Source organism: Ambystoma mexicanum, chromosome 9 (genome assembly GCF_040938575.1).
Source record: "Ambystoma mexicanum isolate Mex_15411 chromosome 9, UKY_AmexF1_1, whole genome shotgun sequence".
NCBI classification, from domain to species: domain Eukaryota; kingdom Metazoa; phylum Chordata; class Amphibia; order Caudata; family Ambystomatidae; genus Ambystoma; species Ambystoma mexicanum.
The window spans coordinates 1551833596-1551850354 of NC_090931.1; the positions used below are offsets into that span (position 1 = coordinate 1551833596).

Consider the following 16759-nt stretch of genomic DNA (forward strand, 5'->3'; position numbering starts at 1 on the left):
TCCTGTGGTATGAGCCATGGAGTACATGTTCATTCTGCCAGATGCAGCATGTCCTGTGGTATGACGGTGGAGTACATGTTCATTCTGCCAGATGCAGCATTTCCTGTGTTAAGAGCGGTGGAGTACATGGTCGTTCTGCCAGATGCAGCATGTCCTGTGTTAAGAGCGGTGGAGTACATGGTCGTTCTGCCAGATCTAGCATGTCCTTTGGTATGAATGGTGGAGTACATGTTCATTCTTCCAGATGCAGCATGTCCTGTGTTAAGAGCGGTGGAGTACATGGTCGGGTTGCCAGATGCAGCATGTCCTGTGGTATGAGGGTGGAGTACATGGTCGGTCTGCCAGATGCAGCATGTCCTGTGGTATGAGGGTGGAGTACATGGTCGGTCTGCCAGATGCAGCATGTCCTGTGGTATGAGGGTGGAGTACATGGTCGGTCTGCCAGATGCAGCATGTCCTGTGGTATGAGGATGGAGTACATGGTCGGTCTGCCAGATGCAGCATGTTCTGTGGTATGAAGGTGGAGTACATGGTCGGTCTGCCAGATGCAGCATGTCCTGTGGTATGAGGATGGAGTACATGGTCGGTCTGCCAGATGCAGCATGTCCTGTGGTATGAGGGTGGAGTACATGGTCGGTCTGCCAGATGCAGAATGTCCTGTGGTATGAGGGTGGAGTACATGGTCGGTCTGCCAGATGCAGCATGCCCTGTGGTATGAGCGGTGGAGTACATGGCCGGTCTGCCAGATGCAGCATGTCCTGTGGAATGAGGGTGGAGTACATGGTCGGTCTGCCAGATGCAGCATGCCCTGTGGTATGAGCGGTGGAGTACATGGTCGGTTTGCCAGATGCAGCATGTCCTGTGGTATGAGGATGGAGTACATGGTCGGTCTGCCAGATGCAGCATGCCCTGTGGTATGAGCGGTGGAGTACATGGCCGTTCTGCCAGATGAAGCATGTCCTGTGGTAAGAGCGGTGGAGTACATGGTCGGTCTGCCAAATGCAGCATGTCCTGTGGTAAGAGCGGTGGAGTACATGGTCGGCCTGCCAGATGCAGCATGCCCTGTGGTATGAGCGGTGGAGTACATGGCCGGTCTGCCAGTAGCAGCATGTCCTGTGGTATGAGGGTGGAGTACATGGTGTACATGGTCGGTCTGCCAGATGCAGCATGCCCTGTGGTATGAGCGGTGGAGTACATGGCCGTTCTGCCAGATGAAGCATGTCCTGTGGTAAGAGCGGTGGAGTACATGGTCGGTCTGCCAAATGCAGCATGTCCTGTGGTAAGAGCGGTGGAGTACATGGTCGGTCTGCCAGATGCAGCATGTCCTGTGGTAAGAGCGGTGGAGTACATGGTCGGCCTGCCAGATGCAGCATGCCCTGTGGTATGAGCGGTGGAGTACATGGCCGGTCTGCCAGTAGCAGCATGTCCTGTGGTATGAGGGTGGAGTACATGGTCGGTCTGCCAGATGCAGCATGCCCTGTGGTATGAGCGGTGGAGTACATGGTCGGTCTGCCAGATGCAGCATGTCCTGTGGTATGAGGGTGGAGTACATGGTCGGTCTGCCAGATGCAGCATGCCCTGTGGTATGAGCGGTGGAGTACATGGCCGTTCTGCCAGATTAAGCATGTCCTGTGGTAAGAGCGGTGGAGTACATGGTCGGTCTGCCAGATGCAGCATGTCCTGTGGTAAGAGCGGTGGAGTACATGGTCGGTCTGCCAGATGCAGCATGTCCTGTGGTAAGAGCGGTGGAGTACATGGTCGATCTGCCAGATGCAGCATGTCCTGTGGTATGAGCGGTGGAGTACATGGTCGGCCTGCCAGATGCAGCATGCCCTGTGGTATGAGCGGTGGAGTACATGGCCGGTCTGCCAGTAGCAGCATGTCCTGTGGTATGAGGGTGGAGTACATGGTCGGTCTGCCAGATGCAGCATGCCCTGTGGTATGAGCGGTGGAGTACATGGTCGGTCTGCCAGATGCAGCATGTCCTGTGGTATGAGGGTGGAGTACATGGTCGGTCTGCCAGATGCAGCATGCCCTGTGGTATGAGCGGTGGAGTACATGGCCGTTCTGCCAGATGAAGCATGTCCTGTGGTAAGAGCGGTGGAATACATGGTCGGTCTGCCAGATGCAGCATGTCCTGTGGTATGAGGGTGGAGTACATGGTCGGTCTGCCAGATGCAGCATGTCCTGTGGTAAGAGCGGTGGAGTACATGGTCTGTCTGCCAGATGCAGCATGTCCTGTGGTATGAGGGTGGAGTACATGGTCGGTCTGCCAGATGCAGCATGTCCTGTGGTAAGAGCGGTGGAGTACATGGTCGGTCTGCCAGATGCAGCATGTCCTGTGGTAAGAGCGGTGGAGTACATGATCAGCGATCACAACACTGCTTCTTGTTATATTTCAGTCTGCCAGCCTGCTCCCTTGTAGTGTATTTTTAGAAATTAGACTGCAGAGAGCTGCTCTTAATGCTAATTTACCATGCCTCGGTGGGACAGCAAGCAGACAAGATCTCGACTCATCCACCCTCTTGTTGGTTTATCGGGTAGCAGCGGGAACAACCCTGTCCCCCGAGTCTCGTTCTCCTCCTAAGGGAGTATGGAGAGTTTGTTCAAGTCACCACAGTACCTGCCTGAGCTGGTGACCTTGGAACAGCTTGTTACTCCCTGTATACGTAGGAGTGTGGCGAGTTCAGTGGTTCTCTTGGAAGCGTGTTTCTCACTGCTCACTTGCACAGTGTGCCTTTTGTGTTGTAGTTTGATCCACCTTCCGCTGTAGGAAGTTGTTATCGTTTCAACATCGTAGCCCGTGGGATCAAGGCCATGGGCGTCCGCTCCTGTGTTTGCCCAGGGGGCCAGCCGTAGGAGGACTGCTGCTGCTGGCCAACCTCCCTGCTCCTTTTACACATGGGATCAGACCCACCAGGGTGAAGCCAGCTGGATCAAGGGCACAGGTGTTATGCTCCCGCAAGACCGCACAAGGTCAGGGAGTGCTTGCAGAAGAAGCAACACGCAGTGCTCCAGATAAGATTTGTAAGTGGGAGTATTTTACTCCCTTTTTTTTAAGTTAGGAATAAAATGTTTTTTTGGGGAGTAAAAATGTAAGTTCAATTCCCAATGGGAGTATTTTATGAGCAAGTAAAAATATTTTTTAACTGGAAAACAGAAATGTTTTTGTAATCATTATTTCTTTGCACCTAATTATTCATACACATTAAAAGATACATGTTTACATCTCCTGATCAGGCTATAACAGTAGCTTATTCCTGTGGTACTACGTGAACTATCCATATAGCTGTGTGAGTGAAAGCAAAGGCCCAAGGTCCTGCATGTCATGTTTCCCATTTTTTCTTAGGAGTATTTTTACTCCCTATGTTTATTTTTGGGAGCATTTGCTTATTTTTAGTGAGTAAAAGTAGCCAATCACCCCTTATCTGTAAGGCTGGCAACACGAGAAGCACCTATTCAGGTGAGATGCCAGGATTGAGGGCCAAGGGTTGAGCGGGGCTGGCTGAGGCTTCTGAGCATGTGACTGTACTACTGTTTCACTATCTGCCCCTGAGGCAAGCCAAGCCATTTTCATACTACGCATAACCACATTTGCTTCACCTCCTGCACCACCATTGAAGATTGTGTAATGACCAAATGTAAAATATTGACCGTTAAGCGGCACATGGTGACGAAACCTCCACTTCATGGCGCTGGCATCGGCACTGCTAAGTAAAAAAGCTCATAGACCTATAAGATTCATGGGAGAGGCGTACTCCCTGATTAAGGAAATTCATCAGTTTCTCTGTACTAACTAGAATGCTTGGGGGGATCTAGACAATAAACCAAGGGACACACCACACCTCTCCAGTGGTGGCGTAGTGGATAGCCATAGCCCTGCGCACCTGGCCAGAGACAATTCAGCCGACACTGTTATTGTAGATCCATAAACTGACCCATTACCGACTGAGGACCTGTCCAGCGCTCCGGGTGGACATAATCCCTGTGAAGGACTGGGGGGTCAGGGTGTGGGAATGGAGAAGACTTAGCTACCCCGGCCTTTGAGGCTTTGACTTCAATGAGTCCCACCACCATCCCTATTGATATCCCCCAACAAGATCCGCTATGGACAGAAACGAACCAGCACCTTTGTCTGCGTCATTGTTGGCAAGCACTGGCCAGACCACCCCCAAACTGGATACTGCGGGAGTGGGTGGGAGTTAACCAGGAAAAGTCCAAGAAGAGACCATAAGGATAAGGAGATCCCAACTCAACGGGGACCCAAACCAGATTCTAAAACCCTGGCATCACCCCAGGACCGAACAGTCTGGCTGCACCCATGGAACAAATGGAATTTGAGGATGTGGAAGCTAAACGTTGCCCTGCCCCTGCCTCTGATACTAGTCTCCCCCGAACAAAAAGGATCCAGACCTCGGCTCTGCTGAGGTTTAGGCCCCAAGTGCCCCCACACATGTGGCCCACATACCGGGCATACTGTTGTTTCAGCCACCAAGGGGGCACCCATGGTCTGTGGATTTACATGCAGTCGTATCTTGTCTGAGCTACTAAATCTAAAGAGGCTGCTTTTGGTCCTTATAGAATAGAAGTCCAGGGGAGGGGGGGAGATATGAGGGGGCCACCATCGGGACTGGCAGACATCATGAGGGTCAACCAACCTCCTAGGGAGACATCCCACAACAGCTCTGACATTGTCACAAACATAAAGAGCCCCAATATGACGGCATCAGGACCATTCACGCAAACAGAGAAATCACTGATTTTAATAGTGCCTTGGCTAACCAGGTGCCCAAGGACCCAATCCATTCTGGTTGCCCTGTGCCCACTCCAAGATCATGGAACCAAGCTGCGCAATTGTTCCAGCAGCCCACATCCAAGGTGGGCAGATTATGCATCTAGCACCAACCCAAAGAATGACAAACCAGCTCGTAGGGCGGGCTGGCTATGCAGCACGAAACTATGCCCCCAATGATGCTTGCCCTAAGGTACGTAGATCATAGACCGGGGAGGGTATGATTACCAGTTAGGTGAGGGGGGACCAAAGAGGGGCATAGTATACCTGCATAGGGTCCCGAAACTGGCCCCCAACCAACTGGAAGATGGGAAGACCTAGGGAAGTCTTCATAAACAAATTCACGCACTGCCTCCGCACTGTACATGGTTGCCCATTTGTAACCCGGGAGGCCATTCTAAACTGCACCAGACTTCACTACCAGGGGGAGAGTGCCTGTGATTTTCTCCAAATAGAATTTAGGGTTCAGAGAGTGGCCAATGGTATTCTGCCCATCCGTTGTCCAACACTCAATAGCATGATTGTAATTAGTCCCTACACCCAGTATAACACGGATCACCCCTCTGAAACGAGGCCTCAGTATTCTGTGCTATCCGGCGCTAATGCAACACGACTGGGGAAATCACCTTGGGTAATTGCATTTGGTCAGCAGTACATGGAACTCTAACTGATCTCTAATTGAGCAATGGGCCTGAAGTCAAGGAGTGAGACTCTGGGGCTACTGCAAATGCCATATTATATTATGGAACGATGCTGGTTATTATTTGTTTGTTTGTTTGTTTATTTATTTATTGTGCGCACTGACCCTGAGGTAGCAGGGCGCAAGAGAACAAGGAAATTTACAGCTTGGTCATAGACGTTACAAGTTACAGGTTATAGAGCAGGCAGAGTGGACATTTCTTGACTCTGCCAGGTAGTGCAAATGCAGGTGCAGATCAAAACAGTCAATCAATTGTAAATTGTTTTGCTATTTGTATGTTAATGTTAATGTTAAAGGTATTTGCACCATGCACTGTCATGACCGGAGTAGTACCCAGGCACTCTGGCAGATCTGAAAAGGGAAGAGGGTAGGAAGGTTAGTAGGATTGAGTGGGAGACAGGCAAGAGAGAGGTGATGTGCTGTTGGCAGCCTCAGTTCGGTTTGCACTGTTCGCTGAGCTTAGGTGTGCTTTTCGTGAGGTCATGTGTAGTATATTATGTTGTCGCAGTGTGGTGGAGTGTGTGAGGTTTGTTGTGCATTAGAGGTATGGTTGTGTTTAGTTAGAGTTTGAGATGTGTATGCAGAGGGGTGAGATTGTTTAGTGGGGCTGGTTAGTGGCATCGCTATTTAGAAGTGACGCATGCTAATCTTCACAATCCTGTCTAGATGTGGCGCAATGCTAATCTTTAAAATCCTGTCTAGGTGTGGTGCAAGCTGACATTCACAATTCTCTCTAGATGTGACGCAAGCTGATAATCACAATTCTGACTAGATGGGATGCAAGGTAATACTCACAGTTCTGTCTAGATGTGAGACAAGCTAATCTTCGCAGTTCCGTCTAGATGTGACACAAGCTAAACTTCACAATCCTGTCTAGATGTGGCGCAATGCAAATCTTTAAAATCCTGTCTAGGTATGGTGCAAGCTGACATTCACAATTCTCTCTAGATGTGAAGCAAGCTGACAATCACAATTCTGTCTAGATGGGATGCAAGCTAATCTTCACAGTTCTGTCTAGATCAGAGGCAAGCTAATACAGTTATGTCTAGATGTGACACAGGCTAATCTTCACAGTTCTGTCTGATGTGGTGCAAGCTAATATTCACAATGCTGTCTAGATGTGACGCAAGCTAATCTTAACAATTCTGTCTAGATGTGACAGAAGCTAATCTTCACAATTCTGTCTAGATGTGATGCAGGCTAATATTCACAATTCTGTCTCAATGTGATGCAGGCTAATCTTCTCAATTCTGTCTAGATGTGACTTAAGCTAATATTCACAATTCTGTCTAAATGTCACGCAAGCTAATCTTCACAATTCTGTCTGGATGTAATGCAAGCTAATCTTCACAATTCTGTCTCAATGTGATGCAAGCTAATCTTCACAATTCTGTCTCGATGTGATGCAGGCTAATCTTCCCAATTCTGTCTAGATGTGACTTAAGCTAATCTTCACAATTCTGTCTAGATGTCACTCAAGCTAATCTCCACAATTCTGTCTCGATGTGATGCAAGCTAATCTTCACAATTCTGCCTAGAATTCAAAACCCTTTGCAATGTTCACAAGACTTTCTGGGGCCTGGGTCCAAAATACCTTCAGCTGTCCCTCGGTAAATACCTTCCCTCCGAGCTCTTCGCTCCTCTACCTCTAAATCCCTCAGGATCAGCCGTTTTTCAAAGAAACAAGCTGGGGTAGATCTCTGTCTTCGGCTGGGGCCTCCCTCTGGAACAGCCTCCCTGCCACTCTGAAACTTGAGGAGAACCATCTCTGTTTCCGGAAGCACCTCAAGTCCTTCCTCTTTGCTTCTGCCTTCGCCCCTCCTCTCCCCTGGTGATCTGATCGGTCTCTGCACCGTGCACCTGGCTTACTCTCTGACTTTTGGGCCCAGGTACCTGCTCAACCTCCCACCCACCCGCACTGCCTCCTGGCGATCCCTTGCACTGGGGTCTGTATCTGGTTACATACAAACCCCGCCCCCTTTTTGTCTGCACTTATCAGACACTACCTGCCTGCTGCCTTATACCTAGCACTTGCCACCTACCGGCTGCACTACTACCGTTTGTTGTCTTTTACAATTTAATTATTTATTATTTATCCTTATTCCTCTGCTCAGCACTTTTCACTTCTCCCCCCTCCTATGCACTTTTTCCCTTTACCTCTCCTATGCACTTGCACATTCTCAATGTCACTGGGCCTAGTAGGATCGTTGTTTTTGTACTCCTGTGTTCCCCTCCCTTGCCTTGTCGCGCTCTGAAACACATGTGTACGAGCGCGATACAAATAAAATAACAAATAAAAAGAAATATCAAATCCCTTGAGATAGACCAGTGTCTTAGTGGGAAGTGGGAGTTCTAGCTCACTGCTCCACACTAGGTCTGTTGATTTTCATGGTGTATGACGATTGAAACTAACACTGCAACCTCTGCTTCTTTCAACAGGCAATGGAACCGTTACCAAAACTGATACCCAAAAAATGAAACCAAGAAGATGCTCAGTCTGTGATCAGAGCTTTATCAAGCACTCTCAACTCTTGATACATATGAGGACCCACATGAAGGAGACAGGATCCGCCAGCAATACCGGAGGGGAGTGGCTCAAAGACAGACTCCTTCTCATCACACCCAGGAGTCCCTATAAGTGTGCCGACTGCGGTAAAGGTTTCACTCTTAAATCAACGCTGATCCGGCACCGCATGATCCATACTGTGGAGAAACCCTACCAGTGCACTCAATGTGAGAAGGACTTTAATTCTGTGTCACGTCTGAGGCAACATCAAAGTTCCCACACTGGAGGGCAACCATACCAATGCAGGGAGTGTGGGAAAAGCTTCACAAAGAGATCAAATCTGTACAACCATCAGAAGATACATACTGGTGAGCGACCATACCAGTGTGCACAGTGTGGGAAAAGCTTCACTCAGATTACAAATCTCTACCATCACCAGAAGATCCATTCTAAAGAGCGACCATACCAATGTAAGGAGTGTGAGAAAAGCTTCAGATGCAACTCTGATCTAAACAGGCATCAGAAGACCCATAATGGGGAGAGACCATACCAGTGTATGGAGTGTGAGAAAAGCTTTACTCTGAAGTCACGTCTGTACAGGCATCAGAGAATGCATACTGGCGAGCGACCATTCCAGTGTACTGAGTGTGACAAAAGCTACACTCAGAATGCACATTTGTTCCAGCATCAGAAGAGCCATACTGGGGTGCGCCCGTTCCACTGTACGGAGTGTGAGAAAAGCTTTACCCGAAGGGTGCACCTGTCCCACCATTTGAAAATCCATGCTGGGGAGCGGTCATACCATTGTCCAGAGTGTGACAAAAGCTTCTTTCAGAGGGCACATCTCTACAGCCATCAGAAGATCCACACTGGAGAGAAGCCTTATGAATGCACAGAGTGCAAGAAAAGATTCTTTGTGCTCTCGGCGCTGAGCCGTCATCAGAGGGTCCATACCGGGGAGAGGCCGTATGAATGTACAGAGTGCAAGAAGAGCTTCAGTGCTCACTCCACACTGAGTGTACATCAGATGATTCACGCTGGGGAGAAGCCCTATGAATGCACAGAGTGCAAGAAAAGATTCATTCATCCTTCAGCTCTAAGCCGCCATCAGAGGGTCCATACTGGGGAAAAGCCATACGAATGTACAGAGTGCAAGAAGAGCTTCCGTGCTCACTCCACACTGAGGACCCATCAAATGATTCATACTGGGGAGAAGCCCTATGAATGCACACTCTGCCATAAAAGATTTGTTCATTTCTCTGCACTGCGCAGCCATCAGATGTCCCACACTGGGGAAAAGCCCTATGAATGCTCAGTGTGCAAGAAAAGCTTCCGTACCGCCTCATCAGTGAGGAAACATCAAATGATTCATACTGGGGGGAAGCCCTGTGAAGGCACACAGGATTCATCAGCGATCTCACACCGGGGACAGACCACACCAGTGTCCAGACTGCGTGTGACGCTTCACCCAGAGGTCTCATCTGCACAACCATCAGAAGATCTATTCTGGGAAGAAGTCGAAGGAGTGCATGGCGGGTCGTGAGCCCTTTAACCTGGCATCAGACCTATGAGGAGATCACTGATTCCAGGATTGTGGGTTCTGGGTTTGAAGTGGTTGAAACTGTTCTGCTGTGTTAATCTTATAAATACCTGATTTATGAACTCATAGCTGCCGAGGGTGAGAACTGTCCAATGTCTTTAAACCTGTGGCATTGGAAGCTGTGCACTGGGCACAGGATGGTTGAACGGAACTGGGGTGCCCTGCTTTAGGTTTAGGTCAGTATATAGAATGTCCTGCTTCCTGTAATTAAATGTAAGTAAGTAAGCACCACATTTCAGATCTAAACCCTGTGAGAAAAATGAAAACGAACTATCAGGAAAGAAGCAGAAGTAGTAAAACGAACAAACCTCCAGAAAAGACAAGAAGCAGTAGAACATGGCTGCTGATCATCAGTTAAGGCACGAAGGCCAATGAAAGGGGGCACTGAAGCCCAGAGATGAGGTCCATTGTCATAGTACAAGGATGCAGCTCGAGGACAACATGTTTTATTAACTGTATAGAAAAACTGGAGCATTGTGTCGTACAATGCTAGGGATGACTTCACACCTTGTTTCTGGATGTGAGGTCCTCGCAGCAATCCGATCGTACACAGACATGACAACATCTCTGTAACCAAGAAGGGTACTAATACAGGACTCTAGACACACACTGATTGTCCCAAAATAAGTGTTGCCGTGCAGAAAACCACTGAAGAGGAGAAAAGGCACACACTGATTGGATGTGCCTCTGTGTAGGTGATATGGGCAATGAAACTGTAGATGCACGGAAGGTTCACAATGTCTTTAAGTGTGACCCAGAAAGAGTGTCTCCGTCCTGAGACGAAAGGCTTTGTAGCATAAAAATCACTCATACTTTTGGGTCTGTTCCCTACATCCGAGTAATTGGGTCCATACAGCAATGTCTGATTACCGGCAACTTCTTCCCAAGCAACCAAGTATCAGGCCGCCATCATTATTCTCCTTCCACCACCCAAGATAGCTATCTAGGTAGATTTGGGTTTCCGCTCGTCTTTACTCCGGTTCAGCCATATGGATATCTCCAGCCCCTTGGCACCCTTGCCAGAAACTGCTGCACAAATATGTTTCGTATTCTCTGGTGGACTTGCCATTCCCACTTACTACCTTTTGAGTGCTACCAGCTAACTTTTTGCTCTTCGGGTTCTCCCTGAAAGCAGTCGTGATAAGATTGCCACACGCTCTCGAATCAAGGCAAGCCAGGCAGTGGACAACCCTCGCCTTGCTGCCGTAGTCCATAGGGGTTACTTCTTCTACGGCTGCCACCAGCGTTCCCTAATGACTTTCTTCTTACCTGGCTGAGGTGCCCTAGCTAGCTGAAAGGTCTGTCGCCTCCTCTTGCTCACTCTAAGGGTTCTCTCTATGTTCCCTCCTCCTCTCTGATGGTTCGTCATGCCTCCTTTCTTCTGTACCTTCGACTTTGTATATTTACTAGATGTTTCCCTTCAACCTCTCCTCCCTCCGCTCAAGAGGTGGTTCTCTTGTATCTCCCCTTTGCCTCCCCATAGGCTTCTCTCCTTAATGTCTGCCTTAACTGTTCCTCCTACTTGCCATTCCTACCATTCTACTGTTGACCAATGTCTGCATGTACAAAACGCTGTGATAGTCTTGCGTCTGCGCGTTACAGAAAGGTTATACATAAATACATATTCTCCCATCCTCTTCTCAATAGACATTTCTCTTTAAGACTTTCCCCTCCTGCCCCCAATAGGTGTTTCTCCTTAATATCTCACTCTTCCCAATAGGTGTTTCTCCTTAATATCTCACTCTTCCCAATAGGTGTTTCTCCTTAATATCTCACTCTTCCCAATAGGTGTTGCTCTGCAATCCCTGCTCCTCCCAAAAGGTGTTTCTCTTTAATCTCTCTTCCTCCTCGTCCTAATAGATGTTTCTCTTAAATCTCTCCACCTTCTTCTCCCAATAGGTGTTTCTCTTTGATCTCCCATCTTTCTCCCAGTAGGAGTTTCTCTTAAATCTCTCCACCTCCTTCTCCCAACAGGTGTTTCTCTTTGATGTCTCTTCCTCTTCGTATATGTTTACCTTTGGTAGCCCCCTCATAAAAACAGGTTGTTCTCGTTAAGATTTTCTCACCTTCCCAATAGCTATTCCTCTTGAATCTCTCTACCTTTCATTAGATGCTTCTCTTTAATATCTTCTTCTTCCCTAAATAGGTGGTTCTCTTTAAGATGCTCCCCTAAAGGTATTTCTGTTGAATTTCTCCTCCTCTTTCCAGTAGCTGTTACTCTATATAATATGCCACACCTCCCCATGTGGATATCCTTAATCTTTCCACATCATCTTCTTCACCACTCCACTAATGGTCTCCTCTCTATTTTCGTCTACAGCTGTGGCCCTCGTCCTCTCACCTCCAACGTCTCCTCTCTCTCGCTCCTCTAAGTCTTTCCATCCTTTGTCTTGCTCATCTCACTGCCTGCACTTGCCTTCTTACCGTCTGCCTGTGTCTTCCCTCCTTACTATCCCAGGTGTGCTGGAGAAATGGCAGGCACCTGTGTGGGAAAGAGTTGGGTGCCCTCTAATTGGGATGCGCCTGATTGGAATACTGATACAATGGTGGCCAGATGGACTTGCAGTGCTGGCTGCCTTGAGGCCCCCTCCCGCCCCAGTTCTGCTATCCTTACTGCCAGTCTCTCTCTCCTACTGCGAGGAAGCTTCACGTTGTACTCATATGGTGTCCCCGCCCAGTTGTTTGCTAGCAGCGCTCTATCCCCTAATAGGCGGCAGTGCAGCTCACAGGCATCAGGGCATGAAAGTCAATTACAGGAACCAAGGCATTTCTGCTGTGACTGGTCCCTCACTATATCTGGTGATTTGTGCCCATTGCCCGTGGAAGGCGGCGCTGTGGATACACCAGACACCGTCTCCGGGGGAGGTATCATAGAGTGGGTGGTGGCCCCCGGGCTGCGCATCTCCTGAGGCTCACTCAAGCCATATGGGACAGAATCATGCAGGAGCATACTGTGGAAAGAGTGTTGGAAGTCAGACGTACTACTCGGATCACTCAATTTCTGTGATTATTCATTCCATGCAGAGAAAGACTAATGTAAAATAGGGAGAGATGCAATCAGGCCTGCGTCACTGATGATGAGAAGAGTCATGGCTTACAAAGGGTTACTGGGCTTATCTAGACATATTTAGTGTTAAGGAGGCACTGGAACTCCTAAAAGTGGCCTCCTCAATTTCTGTTGTAGCTGGTTTCGTTTTCTGCCAGCAGAGGTCTGCATAGAATCTCTTGCCAACTGAAAATCTTTGCTAACTTGCTTACATCTGCAAAGTGATCTCAAAGCGGCAATGAGAGACTGCATCGTGCTGATAACAATGGCCATCGCAATTCTAAAACAGAGCCTCTCTTTGATCGAACGTCTACAACTCAGAGCGAGGCTGATGCATTTGAGCAGATAGCAGAGTGTCTTTACCTGCACTCAGAATGTGGGCATAAGAGCATGCGTGGAGAGGCCATGCATGTGCACAGAATGTGAGAAGCGGTGAGCACTGCATAACAAACCACCCAGTGTGATTAATCCATGCCTGTGCACCATGTTACTGTGCTCCATACCTCTGTGCTCCCGAGTTTGCACCTTATGTCTGTGCTGCATGTATCCTTGATCCAGCCTGTATACCCATGCCTGTGCTCCATGCCTTTGTGCTTCTGCCTGTGCACCCCATGCCTGTGCTCCATGCCTTTGTGCTTTTGCCTGTACACCCCATGCCTTTGCACCCCATGCAACATTCCTCTGTGCTCCAGACGGTGCACCTTGTGTCTGAGCTGCATGTATCCATGCTCCTGCCTGGATACCCCATGCCTGTGCTCCATGCCTCTGTGCTCCTGCCTTTGCACCTTATACAACATTCCTCTGTGCTGCATACCTCAGCGCACCCTGTGTCTGTGCTGCATGTATCCATGCTCCTGCCTGTATAACCCAAGCTAGTGCTCCATGCCTTTGTGCTCCTGGCTGTGCACCCCCTGGCTGTGCTCCAGGACTCTGTGCTCCTGCCTCTGCACCCTATGCAACATTCCTCTGTGCACCGGACGGTGCAGCTTGTGTCTGTGCTGCATGTATCCATGCTCCTGCCTGTGCACCCCATGACTGTGCTCCAGGCCTCTGTGCTCCTGCCTTTGCATCCTGTTCAACATTCCTCTGTGCTCCTGCCTGTATACCCCATGCTAGTGCTCCATGCCTTTGTGCTCCTGCCTGCGTACCCCATGCCTGTGCTCCATGCCTCTGTGCTCCTGCCTTTGCACCCTATGCGACATTCCTCTGTGCTCCGGTCTGTGCACCTTGTGTCTGTGCTGCATCCATTCATGCTCCAGTCTTTATACGCTATGCCTGTGCTCCATGCCTCTGTGCTCCTACCTTTGCACCCAGTGCAACATTCCTTTGTGCCCCTGCCTGTATACCCCAGGCCAGTGCTCCATGCATCTGAGCTCCTGCTTGTTCACCCCATCGCTGTGCTCCTGCCTTTGCACCCTGTACGACATTCATCTGTGTGCCTTCTTGTATACCCCATGCCTGTGCTCCATGTTTCTGTGCTCCTGCTTTTGCACCCTATGTGACATTCCTCTGTGCTCCTGCACCCCATGCCAGTGCTCCTGCTTGTGCATCCCATGCATGTGCTCCATGTTTCTGTGCTCCTGCCTTTGCACCCTGTACGACATTCCTCTGTGCTCCTGCACCCCATGCCAGTACTCCATGCATTTGTGTTCCTGTCTGTGCTCTATATCTTGGTGCACCCATGCCACTGCTCCAATCCTTTGTACTATTGACTGAGCACTTCATGTCTGTGCTTCATGTTTCTGGGCTCCTGCCTTTGCACCCTGAGCGGCATACCTCTGCTTCTGCACCCCATGCCAGTGCTCCATGCATCTGTGCTCTTGCTTGTGCACCCCATGCCTGTGCTCCATGTATCTGTGTTCCTGCCTTTGCACCTTGTGCGGCATTCCTCTGCTCCTGCACCCCATGCCAGTACTCCATGCATCTGTGCTCCTGTCTGTGCTCCATATCTTGGTGCACCCATGCCACAGCTCCAATCCTTTGTACTCTTGACTGAGCATTTCATGTCTGTGCTTCATGCCTGTGCACCATATCTCAGTGCACCCATGCCACTGCCCCAATCCTTTGTAGTCTTGACTGAGCACTTCATGTCTGTGCTTCCTGTTTCAGTGCTCCTGCCTTTGCACCCTGTGCGACATTCCCCTGCTCCTGCACCCCATGCCAGTGCTCCATGCATCTGTGCTCCTGCTTGGGCACCCCATGTCTGTGCTCCATGTCTCTGTGCTCCTGCCTGTATGCCCCATGCCAGTACTCCATCCCTTTGTGCTCCTGTCTGTGCTCCATATCCCGGTGCACTCATGCCACCGCCCCAATCCTTTGTACTCTTAACTGAGCACTTCATGTCTGTGCTTCATGTTTCTGCACCTCATATCTGTGCCTCATATTGCTGTGCTGCTGCCTGTGCGCCCATTGTATGCATTGCATATCGTGGTACCCGGGGTATGTGCTCCATGCCTCTGTACTCCAGCCTATACACCCTGTGCCTTTACTCCATGTGTCTGTGTTCCTGTCGTGCACCTTGTATCTGTGTCCCTTGTATTCGTGCTCCTGGGCTTCGTTTCTTTGCACCATGTGCCCATGCGTCTATGTGTGCACCATGTCTCTGTGCATTTGCCTTTGCCTCATTCCTCTGTTCCCCCTGCCTGTGCTCCCGGTGTCTGTGTTGCATACTGCTGTGCTCCCGGTGTCTGTGAACTCTGTGCTCCCTTTCTCCGTGGTACTGCCTGTGCACCACATGACTATGGTCCATGTCTCTCTGCTTCTGCCTATGCATCCTGTGTCTGTGCTGTGTGTTCCAGCCTGTGCATCCTGTGTCTGTGCTCTTTGCCTTTGTCTTCCTGTGTGTGCCCCTGTTTCTCTGCTCCATGCCTCTCTGCTCTTGCCTGCGTAACCAGTGCCTGTGCTCCATCTCTCTTTGCTCCTGTCTGTACGCCCAAGCACTCCCATGTCGTGACTCTGTGAGAGGGTGAAGTTTGGAAGTGTTACACTTCTCCTGGTTTGTGATGTTAGAGTGGATGGAGGACTCCACCTGGGCCTATTAAATGTACAAGACAGCTGATACTCTGAGTCTTTCTTCCCTGATGCTAAGGCATTCATCCTAATGTAGTCACCTGTGAGTCTGCCCAGGCTCCTGATCAGTGTTATTGATCCAGATTAAAAGTTGATTCTAGCTCCTGTCTATAGTGTGGGCTTGATTAATAATCCTATTTTCCTTGTAATTTCAATATTCCAAGTATGTTGTCTGGTGTGTGAATGATGTATAGGTTTCTTTTTTCTCAACTGAATGAACGATTTGAATGTATAATTGTGATTGTGTTGCAAATCATGTCCTTGATTGGGAAATATACAGTTTTCCATCAGAGTATAATTAAATGTAAATCACATACCATTAGAGGGCTTCCTGTGAAAGAATATTGTTGCAGTTCTGCAATTGCTCAATAGCAGAATCCATCAGATGAGTAAAGAGGGTATGATTTATTTTCTGATAAGAATGTACTTCTTGATTCCCAGGGTGCCCTTGGGTTCCCATGCGAGAGGCACTGGATAAAAGCTGAAAGTCCTGGAGCATAAACATCCCGGCCGATCCACAGGGGGCACCTTTGCACTGTCTCAAACGGGACACATCAGCTTAAGCATTTCCATCTTCCCTGTGCCACATACACTCTGAGAAGAGCTGTCACCTCTCCAGTCATGGCAGGAGACCGGTCTAGAGTGGGTTACAAGCAATCTATGCCTCTTCTTCCAAAATATAATTCCTATTCTGCAATTCCCTGAGATGGTGCAACAGAGAGCGGCACTTCCTGCTCTTCTCTGGCCTCTTTTAATGATCTCAAGAAGGCTTCTTTGACAATTTGACGAACGTTCCTTGGGAGGAACTCTTGATTATATGACTCCCTTCTAATCGCCGCAGAAGGTCGGTGAATGCATTTTAGCCATGGACTATTATTGTGCTTGTGGACAGTAGAAGGGCCGTAAGAACTGCTTAATAACCTCAGTTCACGTGGCTGCACCGCGAGCACATCAGCAAGCTATGAGATAGCCTTCTCCATGTGGATGATGTGTATTGAAGTGGGAATACCTAAATGCTGTCCTGAAAAGTGACCCCAAATGCCAGC

General features: G+C 49.1%; 1 protein-coding gene across 1 annotated transcript in view; it reads left to right on the plus strand.

Moving 5' to 3' along the window:
- The window catches only part of LOC138489502 (zinc finger protein 345-like), a 124781-nt gene extending 108746 nt beyond the window's left edge, over positions 1 to 16035 (plus strand). The window contains exon 3 of the mRNA XM_069617244.1: positions 7932 to 16035. Within this exon, the coding sequence (XP_069473345.1) occupies positions 7932 to 9541 (1610 nt within the window). The 3' untranslated portion in view covers positions 9542 to 16035. The remainder of the gene's footprint in view (positions 1 to 7931) is intronic.
- Positions 16036 to 16759: the final 724 nt, after the last annotated feature.